Below are 18037 nucleotides of genomic sequence, written 5' to 3'. Positions count from 1 at the left end.
TGAGTGGCCGTCGCGGAGATGCTGACGGAGGCTGCAACGTGGCAGTGATGGAGCCTGCCTGCTGCGGGCAGCGTGCGGCTGGACGGGAGGGGGCAGCAGCTTCGGCAGCAGGAGCACTTTTTAAGCGAAGCTGCAAGATGACAGCAATGTGCAGAGCCCCTGGAGCAGTGTACACAGCCCCAGAGCAATGGGCAGAGCCTCTGGAGCAGCGTACAGAGCCCCTGGAGCAGTGTACTCTGACTCAGAGCAATGCATAGAGGTCCTGGAGCAATGTACAGAGCCCCAGAGCAATGCACGGAGACCCTGGAGCAATGCATAGAGCCCCTGGAGCAATGTATAGAGCCTCCAGAGCAAGGTACACAGCCCCTGAGCAACGCACGGAGCCCCAGGAGGTGCGGGCACCTGCAGGCAGCTCCATCTGGATAAATCCCTGCCTGGCCCTGGCAGGCAGCTTGAAAATAGGTCAGGCAGCTGCCTCCGAAATCGCTGTTCTCTCCTGGGGCTGCACAGAGGCACCAATGCTGCTCTGCGTGGGACTGGGATGCAGCTCCCCCAACCCCGGGAGCTCTGCACCGCCACGGGGGCTGAGTCCGTTGCCCCCCTCCGTCCCCAGATAAGGCTTTTTCTGGTGGTGACTGAGGGACGCGCGGCGCAGATCGCGGGCCATGCTGCAGCCTCCCAACCCACAATCTCTTAATCCAATTGGTGCATCTCCAATGTAGCTCATTTCGGTATTTTTAAAATGCACTTGGTTTTACATTGCAGGCTGTCCGGCGTTAGGCAGAGCCAAAAGTGGAGGGGAAAAAAAAAAAAAAAAAGAGAAATATGTATATTCAGCACTTGGAGGAGCAAATAACTACAAGTGGCCCCAGGCAGGGAGGTGGCAATGCAGGAGGGCACCACAGCCGTGGCCCCTCAGGATGGTGGCAGGAGATGTGCACACACAGAAGTGTGCACACACACACGCAGGCACATGCCGTCTCTCCCCACGCTGTGCACTCAGCAACCCCGTCTCTGCAGCTGGAGGAGCCAGGGGGACCGCCCGGACCCTTCCCAGCAGTGAAGGACGTCAGCAGCCCCCCCAGAGCAGAAGGGTGGCCAGGGAGGGCCCCCACACCCAGCCTAGCCTGGGTGACCTCAGGGACCTCCCCGCCTCCTTCCTGCCCGGGGAAGCACGCGCAGCCCCGCGGCTGATGCAACCACGCCACAATTGGGGCTGGCAGGGATGCGCTGGAGCTCGGGCAGGGCGGGCAGCGCTGGCAGCAGCCGCGGGGACCGGAGCCAGCACCCTCCGCCCACAGGGGCCAACATGGCTTCGCGCCTCCGTCCATCGCATCCATACGGTGTCCCTGCTGCGCTTCGCCCCAGCCCTGCCCTACCTACACGAGCAGCCTCCCCCGGCTGCTCTCCCCTTCTTGGGACCCCGGCGAGCCCTTGGCATGGCGAGGTCTCAGCTGACGTTCCCGGGGCATTGAGCACCGGCGAGGATCCCCCAGTGCCGGCAGCGGCTCCCAGGGAGCAGGTCTCCACACAGGCGGGAGGTGAAGCAGCCATCCCAGGGGGATGTCCTCGCGCACCCCGGGGTTGCCGGCAGCCTCTACTGCCGGCTCCACATCTGCTTCCTAAGCGTCCCCGGGGGCGAGGGGATGGTTAGGAGACAGATGCGCCCGCGCCGCCTCCGAGAGGGGCCCCCGCGGGAGGGGCCCCCGCGGGGCGTCAGCGCAGCCGCTCTTCCAGCAGGAGAGTGGATAGCAGGCATGCTGCGTCCCCCGGCCCCCCGTCCTCACTCACTCGAGGCCCCTGGCTTCTCCTCCGCCCTGGGGGGGTCCGCGGGGTGCAGTTTGCACTTGGAGGGGGAATGGCGGACGGCGGAGCGGGACGGCCGGGCGAAGCAGGAGGTGAGCGACTGGGAACTGCAGTCACACGCCATGTCCTGCAAAGATAGACAGGGCACAGGGGGGTTAGAGGGGTCAGGCACCCCGTCCCCCGCCATGGCGGGACACCCTGGGGTGCACCTGGCCTCGTTACCTCGCTGGCTATGGCCGAGATGAGGTCAGGGTCCCGCAGGGCTGCGTCCTTACTCCCCTGGCTGGGGGACGAGGGCTTGGGGTCCTCGCAGCTGCTCTGCTTGAGGACTTTCTTGTTCAAGACGCGGGAGATGTGTTCAGCCGTGTGGTGGGTGGCTGGGCTGGGGTGCTCGGCTCTCTTGCTGCCCTCCTCCCCAGTGGTCTCCTTCTTGTCCGGGAGGGCAGTGGGGCTCTGTGCCCGCCCGCAGACGTTCCTGAAGAACTCCTGAACAAGGCCATACTTGGGAGCTTCGGGCTTGGCCCGGCTGGTCTCGGGGCAGCCCGGCTTCCAAATGGACTCGGTGCTGCCTGCATGCTCCACCACGCTGAACAAGCTGGACAAGCCATCATTGATGTTGCTGAGGACGGGGCTGTCGCGGGTGGTGGTGGAGCGGGCCCAGGCAGAGCCGTTCTGCTTGCTCTGGTGCAGGTTCCAGAGGCTCCTGTCCTTGGAGGCGTCCAGCTTGGAGGAAGACCTCCTCTGGAGCTTTGGAGAGCCATATTTTGGGGAGCAGCATGGCCGCTCGATCCTAGAATGAACCTTATCCAGGGAGGAGGAGATCTGCTTGCTCCGCACGGACACAAGGGAGGAGCTGCGTGGGGACCAGCTCTTGCTGTGTATGCCGCTGCCGCGCGGCAGGTCAGTCTGCAGGCCGACGCTCACTGTCTGGATGGTCTGCGTCCCCACGTGGGCCAACCCCACTGTCTGGCTGGAGGCGCTTTTCACCTTCCTCTCCAGCGAACTGGAGCGGATGGCCTGCCGCACGCAGTTGGTGATCTCCTTCATGTCGTCGCTCATGTTGCCGGAGATCTCCAGGTCGTGCAGCGATGGGGGGAAGCGGGGCACTGGCGGCACGGTGCTCTCCACCGTGCCGCCATCCAGCAGCTCCCGCTGCTGCTTGGAGAAGTTGCACAGCCACTGGCTGTAGGTGCTCTCAGCGCTGGCTGACTCCTCCGGCTCCTTCGGCTTGGCCATGGTGAACAAGAAACCGGGTTCGATCATGATCTTCCCCTCCTTGTTGTGCACCAGAGGTGCCTCCAGCCGCCGCACCACCGGCGGGCTGTAGTAGATGCGGATCCCCGTCTTGTCAGGTGCTGTGTAGCTCCTCTGCATTTGCTTCTGGGCTGGATCGTGCCCGGAGAGGCTGCTTGCCCGCGAGTAGTCCCAGGAGGAGATGCCCAGCTTCTCCTTGGCCAGGCTGTCAGGGACAGGTTGCTCAATATTCACATATGTACAGTTTGAGGGAGGAATGCCAGCGCTGTCCCGGATCCCGTTGGGCAGCAGCTGGGTGGCCGTGGATGCCTTTTTGCCCCGGGAATGGTCACCCAGCCCCGGCGCGGTCTTTCCAGGGAGGTAGGGAGAACAGTCGAGCAAGCTTTCAAACTCTGACATGGAGGAAACGGACTTGGTCCTGTGGGAGAAGAGAGGACGAGGCTCACAATGGGACAGGGCAGTGGGTTGGGGGGCAGCTGGGGGCACCCTGCTCCCACCCCAACGGGACCCTCCGGGGCACCCAATCTTGCTCCTCATGGGAGCCCTTGGCCTCCAGGACAACCCTGGACCATGGCTGTATCTTCCCCCAGCTGCTGGGGCTGCCAAGCCCAGGGACAGCCCGTGCAGCCTCCTCCGTGCCCCAGGGACCATGCAGGCACCAGCACACTCACCTTTTGAGGTTGGTTCCCTTGGCTTCTGCTTCAGAGATTGTCTCTTTGTCTGTGATTTTTTCATTGAGAGCCTAGGAGGATACAGAAGAAAGCTCTGGTGTCAGCAAGCACAGGACCAAAGAACACAGATGGGCTGCAGCAAGGGCTGCACCCTGCTCCTCTCCAGCACTAGCATTTTCCTCCATGCACCCAGGCCCAGCATCCCATTCCCAGGGCTACACAAGGGTCCCTGTGCCCACATCTATCTCTAATCAACTTTTTATAACCCCACTGAAGCCCTTGCGGTTCAGCCACGCTCTCCACCCTCTCATTCTCCCCAATCCCTGGTACTCCTCCTTGCAGCCTCATTTGTTATTTGGGGTTCACACAACCTCCCATCTAACCCTTAGCATAGACCTGAGTCCAATGAGCACCCCGAGAGCCCTCTGCCTTCTCTTGCCCACCTCTTTCCAGTTGCTGCCGTGCTTCTCCATTTCAGAGTGCTTCAATGCCCATGGGTTGGCTCCTTTCTGCAACTGGAGAATGTGTCGGTCACTCAATGTGTGCAACATATGCCCCTCTGGGCAAGCAAAAGCATTTGCCGCTTGCCCCCCATGAGCGCCCCGAGAGCGTGCAAACGCTCTTGGGGCATGTATGGGTGACAAGCGGCAGAGGCTGGAGGACACGTTCACAAAGAGGGGACACCATACCTGGTTGAGTTTGTTCTGCAGGTCCTTCGCTTGCTGCTCTGCCTGCTGCTGCTCCTCCTTGAAGCGGGCCAGCAGCTCCACCTTCTCCTGGTTCCAGTTCTTCTCGCTGATCTGCAGCTGCTTGGTGAGGTCCATGACAGCGCTGTAGGACTCGGCTAGGAGATGCTGGTGCTCCTCACGCTCCCTCTTCAGTGCCACCTTCCAGTCCGGCAGTGTGCGCTCTGCAATCCCTTTGCCCGCCTTTGACTCCAGCTGCGGGGACACGTTGGTGGCTATGGGGGACCCATGGCTCCAGTGTGGTACTGGACATCCCCAGCAAAGGGGCAAGACTGTGGGCATCCCGTTCCCAGTGCAGGTCCCGTGCTGCCCAGGTTGGGCAATGAGTGTGTCCCCAAGGCCATGTCACACAGCACAGCTCGCCTGTGGGCACAGCCGAGCTGCAGCCGGCCCTGGCTTGCAGCCATGTCGTGCCAGACGGCCTGGCAGACGGTCACCCAGTGGGACACGGGCTGAATGTCCCGCCTGCTCGGCCGTGCTCTGCCTGCAATCCTGCCTGAGGGACCTGGCTCCTGGAGAGGGGCAGCATCACCTGCAGGGCTGGCAGAGCGGACCCCGAGGATGCTGCTGCTGCTAGCAGCCAGGAAAGCACCTGAAACTGGGGTGCTGCCACCGTGGCAGATCTGCTCTCTTTTGTGGGGGAGAGAGGCAAATTGGGGACCACCACTGAGCTCTGCCTGGAGAAATCCTGCCTGTGAGGTGCTGGCACCCGCTCTGCAGAGCAGAGCTGATGTACGGCCATGGACTGCAGCCAGCACAGTGCGAGGGAGCGGAAAACCCTCATCGCTGTGAGGACAGGGCTGGGGGACCGATGGGACTGCTTCTGCAGGCAGAAGCTTTCCCGGGCGCTGAGGCTGCCCTCCCTCCACCTCCTGCCCTCGCCACAGCCGTACATCCCTCTTGCAACATCGGCGGGGGTGCAGAGTCCCTCCTGCGCTGTGACCCAGGGGAGGACGGGAGGGCTCTGATGTTGCTCCCACATGCCTGCCTGGGGAGGGATGCTGAGCCCTGGTACCACCCCGCCCACACCAGACAAACCTAATGGAGGAATAAAGAGCATCCTCTGCTGCTCCACAGTCAGATTTTCGTGCCAGCCCCGTTGCTATAGAAACTCGCCTGCCGGAGTGGCTGCTAATTGAGATTCCCACAGTGCCACACTGCCTCCCAGCCCTGCCCAACAGCCAGCGCTTGGCACACGACACAGGCAGCCCCTCAGCCCCATGTCCCCACCAGATAAGGGGGAGCTCCACCAGCCCACAGGGTGCCCAGGGCTCCCACCTGGGCGATGTGGCACTTGAGCTCGGCACGCTCCATCTCCCAGGCAGCCTTGGCCTTGGTGAACTGCTGCTGCAGCTCGCTGGCACCGCGCCGCTCCTCCCGCAGCTCTGTGCACAGCTCCTTCAGGGTCACCTTCATGTCCGCCAGTGTCTTGATGCACTCATTGGGCTGCCAGGGAATCGGGAATGAGCGGAGGGAGCTGGGGTCCTGTGCCGGAGGGGACCCCATGGGGTGGGATGCTGTGGGATCTGCCTTCTCTGCATCCCAGCCCTGCAGGTTGCCCACCCCCGGGGTAAGGGACAGGGGGTGCCACCAGGGCAGGGGACCACCCCTGGGGGTGACATGCCAGCAGGGAGCATCCCCTCCCGGCCATGCACCCCAAGAGAAGCCACCACCCCATGCCATGCAGCCACAGCGGGGACTGATCCTGCCCACCCCCTGGGCTCGTGGGGACCCTGCTCACCGTGTTGGGGGTCCAGGTGTCCCCGGTGCATGTTTTGTTGTCTGCCTGCTGCTGCGGGGCGAGCTCCTCCTCCTCCAGAAGCAGATACAGCTCCTTCATGCTGTTCACCTGCGGGAGACACCATGGCTGGGGTGATGAGGGGACCCACAGTCCACGGCCAGGGATGGGGGACACCCAAGCAGCCCGGGGTGGGACATGTAGGCATGAGGCACAGCCCCGGGGATGGCCGACAGTGTGGTCCCCCCTCCACAGCAGCCAATGTGGGAGCCCCTCAGCCCACAGTACCTCCAAAAAGTCCTCGCCCTCACTGTGCACCATCTTGCCCTGGCGCCAGCGCTTGAGGAACCACTTGAGCTTCATGAAGAGCAGGAGGAAGCTCTGCCTGAACTGCTGCGACTCCTGCACCAGCAGGTTCTTTTCCTGGCTCCAGAACTTCTGCTCCAGCCGCCTCTGCAGGTTCAGGCTCTGCAGCTCGAACTCCCGCCGCAGCAGCGCTTTCTGGTGGTCCTCCTTCAGCTGCAGAGAGACGCATGGGCTCCGAGATGGGGCTGGTGGCAGCGATGTGGTGCCTCTGCCCCAGGGTCTGGGCTGAGCCTGGTGCCAGCCTCGTATTTAACACCCCTGGGGAGCTGCAACGCCCTGGCAGCGTGCTGGGGACAGCGGGGCCATCGAGGCATCACCACGGGTGGAAGCCCTGCATGACTGCATGCCATATGCAAGGAGGAGCACGCTCAGCCCCTGTGCCCCTTGAAGACAGGACATGCTGTGTGTGGTCCCGGGTGACACCCGGGTCCCCAAGCGGGTCATCAGCCTGGGGCTGCAGGCGGCACGGCCGTGGGTGTGGGGACGCCTGTCTCCCAGGGATCGGGGCTGCTGCCTACTCACCTGGCAGATCTTCTGTGAGAAGTTGTCCACCTCGTCCTTCCTCAGCTGCCTCTCCTGCGAGAGCTGCTCCTGCAGTCCCCGCAGGCTCTCGTTGGCCTCCGACAGCACCAACTGCAGCTCCTTCATCTGCAACAGCCCGGGGAGGGGATGAGGACGGTGGGCTGCGCCTGGCCGCGCCTCCCCGTGTCCCTCCCCGATGGGGGTCTGCAGCTTCCCTTGTCTCTGGCTCTCAAAAGGGACAGCCACATCCCCGCAGCCCTGTCCCCAACCCCACTGCCCAAGAGGACACAGCTCCCTGCCTGCGTCGTACCTCGGTGGCATAGGAGTCATTCTCCTCGGGCCGGCAGGTTTTGTAGCTCCGGGGATGCGTGGGGTCTGTGTCCTTGGCGTGGGGGATGCGGTAAGGGTCGGCGTCCCTAAAATCAGGCTGCTGCATGCGTGGGCAAGTTAATGAGAACAAACCAAAAGAGCGGGAAGAAAAAAAAGCCAGAAAACAAAACAATGGGTCTCCGAAACAGTAAAGAACTACAAGACAACAAAAAGGATGAGGAGGAGAAGGAGCTTCATCACCATGGCGGGAGACAATGCGGAAACCAAAAGGAAACACAGGATGAGGAGACACGTGGCCTGGATTGTTTGGGGAAAGGGGAAAAAAGAGAGAAAGAGGGAAAAAATGTGCAAACACCAGTTACGGTGCCATGCAGTGACTGGGGGAGGCTGGGACCTGGGGCTGGTGGGACCACATGCAGAAAAATAGGACTCTGAACAAGCGAGTGTGCTCCAGAAAGGGGCTTGTGCCCGCAGCCGCAACCACCATTGACACCCCTGGCACCCGGCATGAGCTGGGCCCCCTGGAGAGGAGGGGGATGGCAGGGCATGAGCTGCTCTCCGCTGCTCCAAAGGTGCTCCCCATCGGATGCAGATTTGCCCTGGAGCTTCTGCTCTCCAAATTACCCTGCCTGGGTACCACTGGGGGCTGAGGCTTCTTGCAACCGGGGCCCCTGCAATTTGGGCTGCTTTCAGGAGGCTGCAGGCTGCTCTCCTCCCATCCAGCTCATCCCCAATAAGAAAAGAGCTCCTGAGCCAGGGATGTGGGGCTGAGCCGGGAGAGAGCAGCCAAAACATCAGCCCCCGCTAAGGTGGGATTGCACCCGAGAGCCCCTGGCCATGGGCAGGGCAGCCTCGGCACAACCAGCCTGTGCTGGGATGGGCCAGGATGCCCACCGCCTCCTGCCTTGGGCACACTCTGTTGGAGCAGAGTCCTACCTTGTCCCCGGGGCCACTGGCATGCAGCGAGGTGTTAGTTTGGGTTTTGCTCTGGAGAGGCAGGAGGGAGGTTACGTTGGGGATCGGGGTTTGCTCCGTTAAAGCGGGAGGAAACGGGGCGGCAAATAAAGCGGCAGCTGCTGTGGGGGACATGGGAAGAAGCCCGTACCTGGAAGTCGGAGGCATGCTCCTTCTGCAGCCCCTCTTTGGTGGTGTCGTGGCTGCTGGGGCCAGAGAAGGGGAAAGAGTCCGTGTGCTCCTTGAGGCCGCCGGTGAGGTGGTCCACCTTCCTCGCGAAGCAGCCCAGGTCCTGCTGGAGCACGCCCAGCCGCATGAGGAGCACGTTCATCAGCTTGGCATCGCTGGGGCTCTCGCCGCCGCTACCCACTGCCTCGCCCAGCAGCCCCCCTGTGCACTCGTTGTCCAAGCAAGCCTTCAGCCCAGAGGTGAAGCCATTGGCATCTGAAATCAAGACGTCGATTGCTTTGCTGACGAGCGCCGCCTGGTCCCGGATGCCCAGCAAGGTCTCCAGGTCCTTGGGCTTGAGCAGCTTGGCGGGACCATCGGGCACCTTCCCACCGCCGGGCACCCTGTCCTGCCCATCGGCTTCGCTGCTGCCCATCCCATCCCTCCAGCCGGTGGTGGGGATGCACTGTGCCGAGTCGCCGGCCTCGGCGTCGGTCTCCAGCATGGGCCGGGTGGTCTGGCAGGAGGCCAGGTCGCAGCGCTGGAGGTTGGAGAGCAGCACGCGGTTCTCGTACTGCAGCTTCTTCACCTTGCCGCTCAGCTCGCTGATCTGCACCTTGGCCGTGGCCAGCTCCTCCTGCGAGGGCTCGCTGACCACCGAGCAGCTGTCCTCCGACAGCGTCACGTCCAGCTCGTGGTCCGACTTGTATTTGGTCAGCTCATTCAGGAGGAGCTTGTTCTGGTCCTCCAGCTCCAGCAGCGAGCGCCTCAGCAGCTCAGCCTCCTCCTCCACGAACTGCAGGTGCCGGCGCAGCTCCGCCACCGTGTCCCCTGCGTCCCCGCAGCCCGAGACACCCGCCAGGAACCGTGTGTCCTGCCCTGGCAGCTCTCTGTCCCCCTGGCCCTTCATGTCGTCCATCTCCGCCCGTAGCCCGCGGTTTTCCACCTCCAGCTCCACTATCCGCCGGCTGAGGATGTTGGCTTCCTCCTCCACCAGCTTGAGGTGGACCTTCAACTCGGCCTCCCGGGAATGGGGAGAGTCGGCCAGCTCCTCCACAGAGAGGGAGCTGTCAAGGTCCCCGTACAGGGACCTGTACTTCAGCAGCTCCTCCTTCATGCCGTCGTTCTCCTTGGCCAGCTTGGTCAGCTTCTTGCACATCAGGGCCGACTCCTCCTTGGCAAAATGCAGCTGGCACTTCAGGTCTGCGCTGTCCTCCTGGGGACCGAGAGGGTGCGGGCATTAGTAAAGTGCTCCCAGGGGCCACAGTGGCTCCGACATGCCACCCTCCCACCCCGGTGATCCCAGAGAAGCTGCAGCCCCTGCTCATGGAGGGGAAAAAAACTGGAGATCCATCCTGGAGGCTTTCAGGGAGAGCCTGGACACAGGGCAGGATGCCCGGGAGAGGAGCTCTGGCCCCAGGAAGGACATCAAGCCACCGCCGGGGATGTGGGGACCAAGCCCAGCCCTGCCGCAGCCTGATCCACTGTGGGGAGGAGGGGGAGGGAAAGCTGTCAGACTCCCCAGAGCAAAATAAAAGCCACCAACAAGGTTTCCTCCCAAAAGCTGGCAAGCGCTGAAACAACTGGTGCTGCTGCCGCTGCAATCCCCCTTCCAGGGCTCTGCTCCCCCTGCTCAGCCCCAAACGCTCCACCATGGGACGGAGAAGCAGCGGTTTCAGCTGGAAACCTCCCAAAGTCCCAGCCCTTGCCCAGCACTCGTCCTTGCTGCCACCACCTTGCCAGGGAACAGAAAACCCAGGCAAAGAGACGCTGGTCCCTTCCCAAGCCTCTTTGCTTCTTGGGACCGTTTCTCCATGCGCTTTTTTTAAATTTAGCAGTTACAATCTCTGCTGTTTGCCCAAGCAGACCGTTTCTCTGCTTTGGAAAGCTTTTTGGATGGAGAACCAGGATTTCCTGACGTCCAGCTCACAGCTTCCCGTGCCGCGAGGTCACTTGAGTGCTCCGAGCTCTGGAGGGGACCTGCCAGGCTGTGACCCTCGTCGCGCGGCACCCGCTAGAGCCCCAGGCGGGTGCTGGAGGTGGCCGAGCCCTTCGGCTGGGTGGCTGCTGGCCCCAGGAGCCCTCTGCCCGGCTGAACTCATCCCCTTTCCTGTTTCCTTGGCTGGCAGAAACAAGCTGTCCCCCTCTTTGGGTGCTCCTGACCCCTCAGTCCCCCCAGCCATGCCCACGCTCACACCCCCCAAACTCCACAGCGGCTGTTTACTCTGCAAACTTCCCGGGCTGCTCATATCAAGGCCAGGGGTAATGGGGGTGTCCCATGAGTTTGGGGTGTCGTTTTATTCCCCAAACACCCTGCCGTGACCACAGGAACCACCCTGCTGCTCTTCCACACTCGCGCACGGAGACGCAGCCTCGGTAAGGCGCATTAAAGCTGTGGCCCCCCCTAATTAGCCGCAGAGATTAGGGGAGGGCTGGCGCGGGCAGCTCTCCCCGCCGGGGCAGACATGACCTCAGTTCCTGTTTTTCCAGGGAGAAAAAAAAAAGCAGCAGCCTGGCTTATCCCTCTGCCCCTTGGCATCACTGGAGGGACGCACACGTCCCCAAGACCACCTCAAGTGCTCCTGGGGTCCAGGGCAGACCTCAGCGTTGAGTCTGTCCCCCCCAGCTCCATTTTCGGTGAGCGCCAATGCTCGCCCAGCGCTGCTGGGCAGGAAAGGGGCCCAGGAAGCCACCGATGAGTCACGAGCATCTGTGCCCGCGGGGCCACCCGGCCACGGCTGCACGGGAGAGGGAGCGGGAGCAGCTTGGGGGGGCCACGTCCAGGGGCGTTTGCACCCAGGGAAGCTCGGGGTTTGCTTTGCAGCACTGGCTCCTTCCTAGAGCATCAGTCCCACCGCTGAGCTGGGGCCCACGTCCAGGGGTGTTTGCACCCGGGGAAGCTCGGGGTTTGCTTTGCAGCACCAGCTCCTTCCTAGAGCATCGGTCCCACTGCTGAGCTGGGGCCGCATCCAGCCCTGCGCCCCCAGGCTGAGGGGTCTCGGCTCTGCGGGGCTGTGGGAAGCAGAGAGGGGTTTTACTGCGGCCCAGGGCTGGGGTTTGTTTCCTGCGCCGGGCGGAGGTAGACGAGTGTCTGTTTTTCAGCCTTGGGAAGGGGGGTGGTGGAGGGGCTCCCGGACAGCCCCCTCAGCTCGGGGCACAGCCGGGTATAGGTGCAAAGCCCGGGTCTGCTCTTTGGGGAAATGGGGGACAGGACTCTGCGCACGAAAGGGCTCTCAAGGATGGAGTTAAAGGGAGATGATAAATAAAAGACCGAAGGGGAAAGTCTTTGAGGGCCTGGGGATCCCCGTCCCGTGGCTGCACAGTGGGCTATCTCAGCAATGACACAGGTCACCCAGAAGCCCTCGGGGTGCTCGGGGTCCCCACATCACCCAGAAACCCTCAGGGTGCTCAGGGTTTCCACCATGAGATGCTCTCAGCAGCGCATGGCAGGAGTGTCTTGACGGGGTCTCCCTCCCTGCCCCGGCTTTGGGGGGAGCAGATCTACTCCCCAAAATAAACCTTTCAGGTCTTTTGCCTTTGAAAGAGGATTTTTCCAGTATTAAAACACTTGCATTTCTATTCCCGCAGCAGCGGCTCTGCCCCTCTGAGCCCCGGTAACAGCATTAGCGAGTCACAGCAGCTCAGCCCAACAGCAAGTGACAGCTGAAATCCTGCTGCCGCCCGCAAATCCCCCCTCCCCTGCTCTGCCCCAGCAGCCTGGCGAGGGGCAGGGACAGCGCGGCCTCGAGCCACTCCCCACGGGGACCCTCAGCTCCCCCAAACCCCGCCGGGCTCCCAGGCCACCCTCGAGCACGGCTGCTGGCGCAGGCAGGAGGGACCCAGGCTGCAACAGCAGCAACCCAAGAGCAGAAGCAGATGTGCAATGTAAAAGCCAAAGTCCTTCAGCTCCTTACTGCAGTCCCGGTACATGGAAAGGGTTAAAGCCACCGGTGGGCCACTGATGCTCCATTGATAAATGAGACAAGGGAGTGGTTGAGGACAATGAGGATGGCCCAGCACATCAATCCCTCCCTTTTGCAGGGTCTCTAACAGGCAGGAAAGCCCTGCTGCTGCCATGCTCAGATTTACTGCTGGGCCAGGCGTAGTCTCGAGCTGGCACCAGGACCTGGGTTGCCAGTCGGCCACCATGGCGTGCCCCGGACGCACCAGCACCAATACCTGCACTGATGGCTTCTTCTCGGTCTTCCCGACGGAGCGAGATCCCCGCTTCTTCAGGGAATTCTGCAGAGAGAAGAGAGAGTTCTTACCCGCAGCAATGGCATGGCACCCCGGCGCGGACAGACAGACCCGGTGTGGACGGACACCAGTGCCAACTTCTGCAGCCCAGGAGAAACGCCAGAGCCCTGGTGGGCTGAGGCCCCATGCTTTGGGGGACTGGCAAGCATCATATCATGGGGTTTGGCCAGAAATTTCCCCTGCAGGCAAGTGAGCAGTGAGTGAGCAGGAAACCAGCCGTGGAGAGGCTGAGTCACGGTCCTGTCAGGGCTGGATGGAGCAGGGAATCCAACCCCCAGGCCAAGAGATGGCTCTCGGGGTATCCGAGCGTGGGAGCAGCAGATGATGATGCTCCCCATTGCCTCTTCCCCCAGGAAGGAACATGTCCGGGTCACTCAGCTATGGGGAGGGCTCCTCAGCAGGATGATGCCGACTCTGCCCTCAGGGTCTCTGGGGACACAAGGGACAATCTCCAGGCTAGCAAGGACAGCTGGGAGATGGGGAGGCCAAACGGAACAATACGGAAGACTGGAAGGGGGAAAAAAAGCAGGTGCCCTGAGTAGGACCAGTTACCCGGGGAGCGGAGCTGGGGGAAAACCCTCAAAAACATCCATGCAGCCCCCCGCGAGCACCAGCCGATCCACGCCCCCACCCTGGACCTATTTCCAAGCTGGTGCTGAGGCCCAGCAGCCAAAGAAAGCAGCTGTGAAATGTAAGCTGCTGCCTGTGCCAAGGTGCCGGGCTCCAGGCTTTCCTATTAAGGCCACGACCATCACTGGAGCTGCCGCTGCTGCAGAGCCTCTCCCGGGGGCTGGCTGTGCTACGTCGGCATCCCTCGCCCCCACTGCGCTGGGGACCGGGGCTGGCAAAGGGCATCACCCGGCCCCGAGCAGCCCCAAGCACAGCACCCCAGGTCAGATGTGAGCTGTCAGCGCTCCACCTTGGGTGCATCCCTTGGGGTGGCCGTGCCTAAGAGTCCCATCACAGCCGAGCTCGATGTGGCAGGCTTGGCACGGGGTACCTGGACCGGTCCCACTTTTCTCCTGCCCCCAGGAGATGCCGCGATGGGGTAGAGCTGGAGGGGCAAACGCACGCGCCTTTGGGGATGATCTGCCCATCCTGACAATTATCCAATTATGGGAGAAACCTCTTGGAAGGGAGAAATAATCAGCCCTGAGGGCTGAGCCCAGCCCTATGCAGCCTCCGCTCCACATTGGCCTGGCTGCTAACAAGCTCTGCCACGCTCTGCGCCCTCCAGCAGCAGGGAGGAGGCGGAGGAGGGCTGTTCACTCCCTAATTTTTAATGTTTGTCTAATTAGCACTCTGCAATCAGCAATTAACCCCAACGCCCTTGCTAGCCTGGGGACACACCATCCCCAAGCTCAGGGAGCTGTGCTCAGAGCTGTGCCAGCATCTCCTTTAGGCTCACGCAGCTGCAGAGAGGGGCCGTATCCTGTCCCACACTCTTTTGCCAGGGCAAGGCAGCAGCTGGTGCTCAGGTCTCCCTGCGCACTGATCACGCAACCATTTTCTCTGCCTGTTTTTCAAGCACAAGAGCTCAGCTCCCGCTGCTGCTGTTTGTTATTCAGCTCGCACTCGCTGGCTGCAGGGAAACCCATTTCACGCCTGTTAGCGGAGGCTGTGCAGTGGAGGGACAAGGCACCCTGTCTGGGGTGACACTGCTCTGTGCCACCCTGCGAGAAGGTGGCTGCAGAGGGGATGGGTGCAACCGTGGCTGGGTCCTGTGGCTCACCAGGAGCTGGCCCTGGCGTTAACTGGAGCTGGCTGCGGAGATGCCAAGCCTTGTGCCATCTCCCTGCTCTGTATGCGCAGGGGAGCACGGCTGGGGGCAGAGAGAGCCCTCCCTGCGTGATGTGCCCGTTCTCAGTGGGAGCAGGGCTCAAGCTCTGCCACGGCACGTCTCCTCCCACGTGCTGCCCTGATGGCTCAGTCAGCCACGGTCCCCGAGGTTCCCCAGGGACCAAAGGCATCCCGGGCAGTAGGGAAGTGGGTTACATGTGCTGCAATGGATCACAAGTCCACACTGTCACCGGGATGCCTTTCCTGTCACCAAGGATGACATCGCTCCTGGCCGGGAGCCGGTCCCAAACCCAGCATGGCATGGAGCGCCCTGGACCTGTGTGTGTATGGGTACATGCATGGCACACGGCTTCCCAGGTCACAGATGGGATTGTGCACCCACCCAGCTCTGCAGCACTGCCAGGACACCACCAGGACATCGCTGGGACACTGCCAGGACGTCACTGCCATGTAGCCCCACGCCTTAGCCCAATTTGAACCAGCAGCATGTGGTCAGGATACAGCCAGCACCGGGCACTGGGCCAGGGACACGGCGGACCCCACACATCATGCAGAGCTTTGGCTGGTGGGAGCTGGGCACCGCCCAGGGCTGAGCAAGTGGCTGAGGACACATAAAGCGGCTCTAGTGCAGGGGGCAAGTCCCGTAGCCCCCCTGCCAGGACAGGGTACAGCCACCCCGTGCCCGCAGGGCAGGATGAAGCATGCCTCACCAAGGGCAGGCGCTGCTCGGGTTTCGCAAGCATCTGCAGCAGGGTTTGGGTTTCGGCAATGTGAGCATGGATGGGGGATCCCACGGTGCAGGGCCAGGACACCTGCTACGAGCAGAGCCTTGGGGACGCCTCCCGGTCCCCCCTCCTGTGCCCCCTCACCTCTCGGAGCTTGTCCATCTCATTCTGTACCACCTGCTTGGCTAGCTCCATCTCAATGAGCCGCTGGCGCAGGTCCTCATTCTCCTCCTCCAGCCTAATCCTCTTCTTCTCCACTGCCTCCAGCTCATTGTGGAGTCGCACGGAGACATCCTTGGCCACCTGGGGACACAACGGAGCTGTCGTCAGGCTGGGTGCAGTGTGCACAGGGCTGGGACTGCAGTGCCTGGGCACCTACAATGCTCACGCAGCACCCACAGAGATCGTCAGGCTGTTACTGAGACCCTTTGGTGCAGACACTGTGCTGGCCCTCGTGTGTGTCCCCTCCACTGGGTGTCACGACCCCCGTTCCCCCTTTGCTGGCTGTGTCCCATCCCCTGGCCAAACCCTGCCTTCCGCAACCTTAACATGATGCTGTGGGATGCTTGTTGCCTTTTTGTACTTTTTTTCCCCACGCTGCGAGGCTGGAAGAGCTCCCCCAGGGCTGGAAAAGCTCCGCCAAGGCTGGAAAAGCTGGCGGGCAGCACCAGAGCAGGCGGCCTCTCACCGCGGGGAGCAGCTGTGCCGGCTGGGAGAAAGGCGAACTGCTGCATCATGTTACGGAAAAAGCCAGCAGCTGCCCCCGGGGTGAAGGGTGCCTCCATCCATCCCAGGCACGGCCCAGAGTCCTCCCTCCGGATCCCTGCAAGAGGGCAGTCCCCGGCATAAAGGGAGCTTAACAGCACAAAGCATTCGCTCCTGCATCTGCAGGAAGGGAAAAATTGTCCCCAGTCCCCCTGGTCCACTGCCCAGCCCGGGATACCAGCGCTGCGGTGGCAGCAGCAAGCCCTGCTGCAGGGCTGGGGGGCCTCAGGCCAAGGGGTCGGGCTCTGCTGAGGATGGGCTGCGCTTTCCTTCCCAGAAAGGGAGAAGCTGGAGGGGGGCATTTTTGGCAGCAGCACCCCAAGCCGGGGGCTGCCGGGTGGGCTGGGGAGGGGGCCAGGCCCCTGGCAAAGACAGGCAGGGCAAGGCAGGTTTGCAGCCCCACACTTGTGGCACTTCTCAGCTCCAGGAGTGTCTGTTTTCTGCTCGAAAAACTAAGTTACTCCTCGAGCTGTTGCCCGTCCCCCCCCCGAGCCATCTCCGGCTGCCACCGCATCCCCCTCCTGGCAGCGGCCCTGTCGGCAAGAGCCCTCAGCAAACACTCAATGGCACCGGCGGCTCCTCGAGGGCCAGCGGCTGGGGAGGGCGAGGCAACGTCACCCCGCAGAAGCCCCCTTGTCCCTGCCCCAGCCCGGTGTGCCATGATGCCTGGGGCTCTGCAGGGTTTCCCCGACGGCCGAGAGGAGCAGCTCCCAGGTCCCCAGGATCCTGGTCCCCCCACTCCCTCCTGGCACACTCGTGCTGCTCCAGCCAGCGGCAGTGGCTCTGTCCCCATCAGTGCAGGGTAAGGGAGCTCGACCCCGGGGTACACGGCTGGGCTGGGCACCAGCCCGCACAGGATGAATCCCATGTCTGGTACTGCAAGGTGCCCATCCTTGGGCAACGCTGGCCCTCTCCACCCTCAAGGTCTCCCCAGATGCCCCAGGCCCAGACCACCTGTGAGCTGAAAGCACTGCTCCCCCTTCTCAGATCACCGCTGCTAGCGGGGAATCATGACGTCCCCATTGGCGTCCCCATAAACAGCACAACCCCGCGGAGCTCCCTGCACCCCAACATCCCCTGCCACCCCTCATGGCTCACCAGCCACCATGTCCACATCTCTCCAAAAACCACTTTGGGGGACCTGGGGACTGCCCGGGTGGGGACACTGCCCTCCCAACCTCACCTTGACGTCCTGCTCGAGGCTGTGGATGAGCTCGCCGTCCACCTGGCCTGTCTGCGCCACGCGCAGGCTGCGGCGCTCGGCCTTGCGCAGCCGGTACTGCAGGATGCGGCAGGTCTTGCTGGCCTGGTCCAGCTGCTGCCGGAGCTCCTGCAGCTGGTAGACGTCCTCCTCCATGTAGACATCCCTCATCTCCAGCATCTCAGCGCGCAGCTCCTCGATCTCATCCTGCGGGGAGATGTGTGTTAGAGGGGACAGACCCCGCAGCATGCCCTCCCCTCTTTTCCCCCCTGAGACACCTCCCCACGCTGGCTCCCCTGCCCTCCTCCATCCCACGAGCCATTTTCCCAGACCTTCATCCCCTCGGGTCAAGCCCCATCCTTGCAGGAAAAGGGCTCAGAGCCAGCTAGGCACCATCACCCACAGGCGAGCCAGCCACCCGGGGGGGGATAGCTAACATGGGCGCCTAAAAATATTTGTGGTAAAAGAAAGAGGAAGGTGGGGGAGGGAGAGGAGCTGCAGGAGCAGCACAGGCGGCAGCCGCGGCGAGAAAAATGTAGGTCGTCTTTGGAAAAGATGTGTCAGGGAGGCAAGGAGGAGATGGCAGGCGAGGACAGGGGAGGCAATGCGGGGACATGAGCAAGATGCCACCAGCGCCAGGGACTAGAGGTTGCCCCTCGCTTTGCCACCAAGCAGCAATCGCCGGGCTGGGTCCCCCTTCCACCCCTTCCCAGTCTCATCAGCTCTCACAGTGG

The 18037-nt window shown here is 62.5% G+C and overlaps 1 protein-coding gene across 1 annotated transcript; it reads right to left on the bottom strand.

Annotated features, from left to right (window-relative positions):
* Positions 1 to 674: 674 nt before the first annotated feature.
* MTCL2 (microtubule crosslinking factor 2) lies at positions 675 to 17498 on the bottom strand. The gene is made up of 15 exons (XM_059827106.1): positions 17286 to 17498; positions 15482 to 15640; positions 12735 to 12797; positions 8539 to 9771; positions 7414 to 7533; positions 7104 to 7229; positions 6504 to 6734; positions 6219 to 6326; positions 5756 to 5923; positions 4421 to 4672; positions 4175 to 4246; positions 3732 to 3802; positions 2029 to 3478; positions 1792 to 1933; positions 675 to 766 (listed from the first exon to the last, which is right to left on the bottom strand). The coding sequence occupies exons 1-15, from the start codon at positions 17481 to 17483 to the stop codon at positions 738 to 740; spliced, it is 4422 nt and encodes a 1473-aa protein (XP_059683089.1). The 5' UTR covers positions 17484 to 17498; the 3' UTR covers positions 675 to 737.
* Between the last annotated feature and the right edge of the window lie 539 nt (positions 17499 to 18037).

The sequence above is a fragment of the Gavia stellata genome, chromosome 20 (assembly GCF_030936135.1).
Source record: "Gavia stellata isolate bGavSte3 chromosome 20, bGavSte3.hap2, whole genome shotgun sequence".
In the NCBI taxonomy this organism is placed as follows: domain Eukaryota; kingdom Metazoa; phylum Chordata; class Aves; order Gaviiformes; family Gaviidae; genus Gavia; species Gavia stellata.
The sequence above is the reverse complement of the archived record's forward strand: the minus strand, read 5'-3'. Positions and strand labels throughout refer to the sequence as shown.

Coding starts and splice junctions, on each gene's coding strand:
- MTCL2 (XM_059827106.1), bottom strand. CDS start 17,483: ATGCTGGAGATGAGGGATGTCTACATGGAGGAGGACGTCTACCAGCTG. Junction 7,230..7,413: donor ATGACTCCTATGCCACCGAG/GTACGACGCAGG, acceptor GGGCTGTTGCAG/ATGAAGGAGCTGCAGTTGGT. Junction 6,735..7,103: donor TCTCACAGAAGATCTGCCAG/GTGAGTAGGCAG, acceptor GTCTCTCTGCAG/CTGAAGGAGGACCACCAGAA.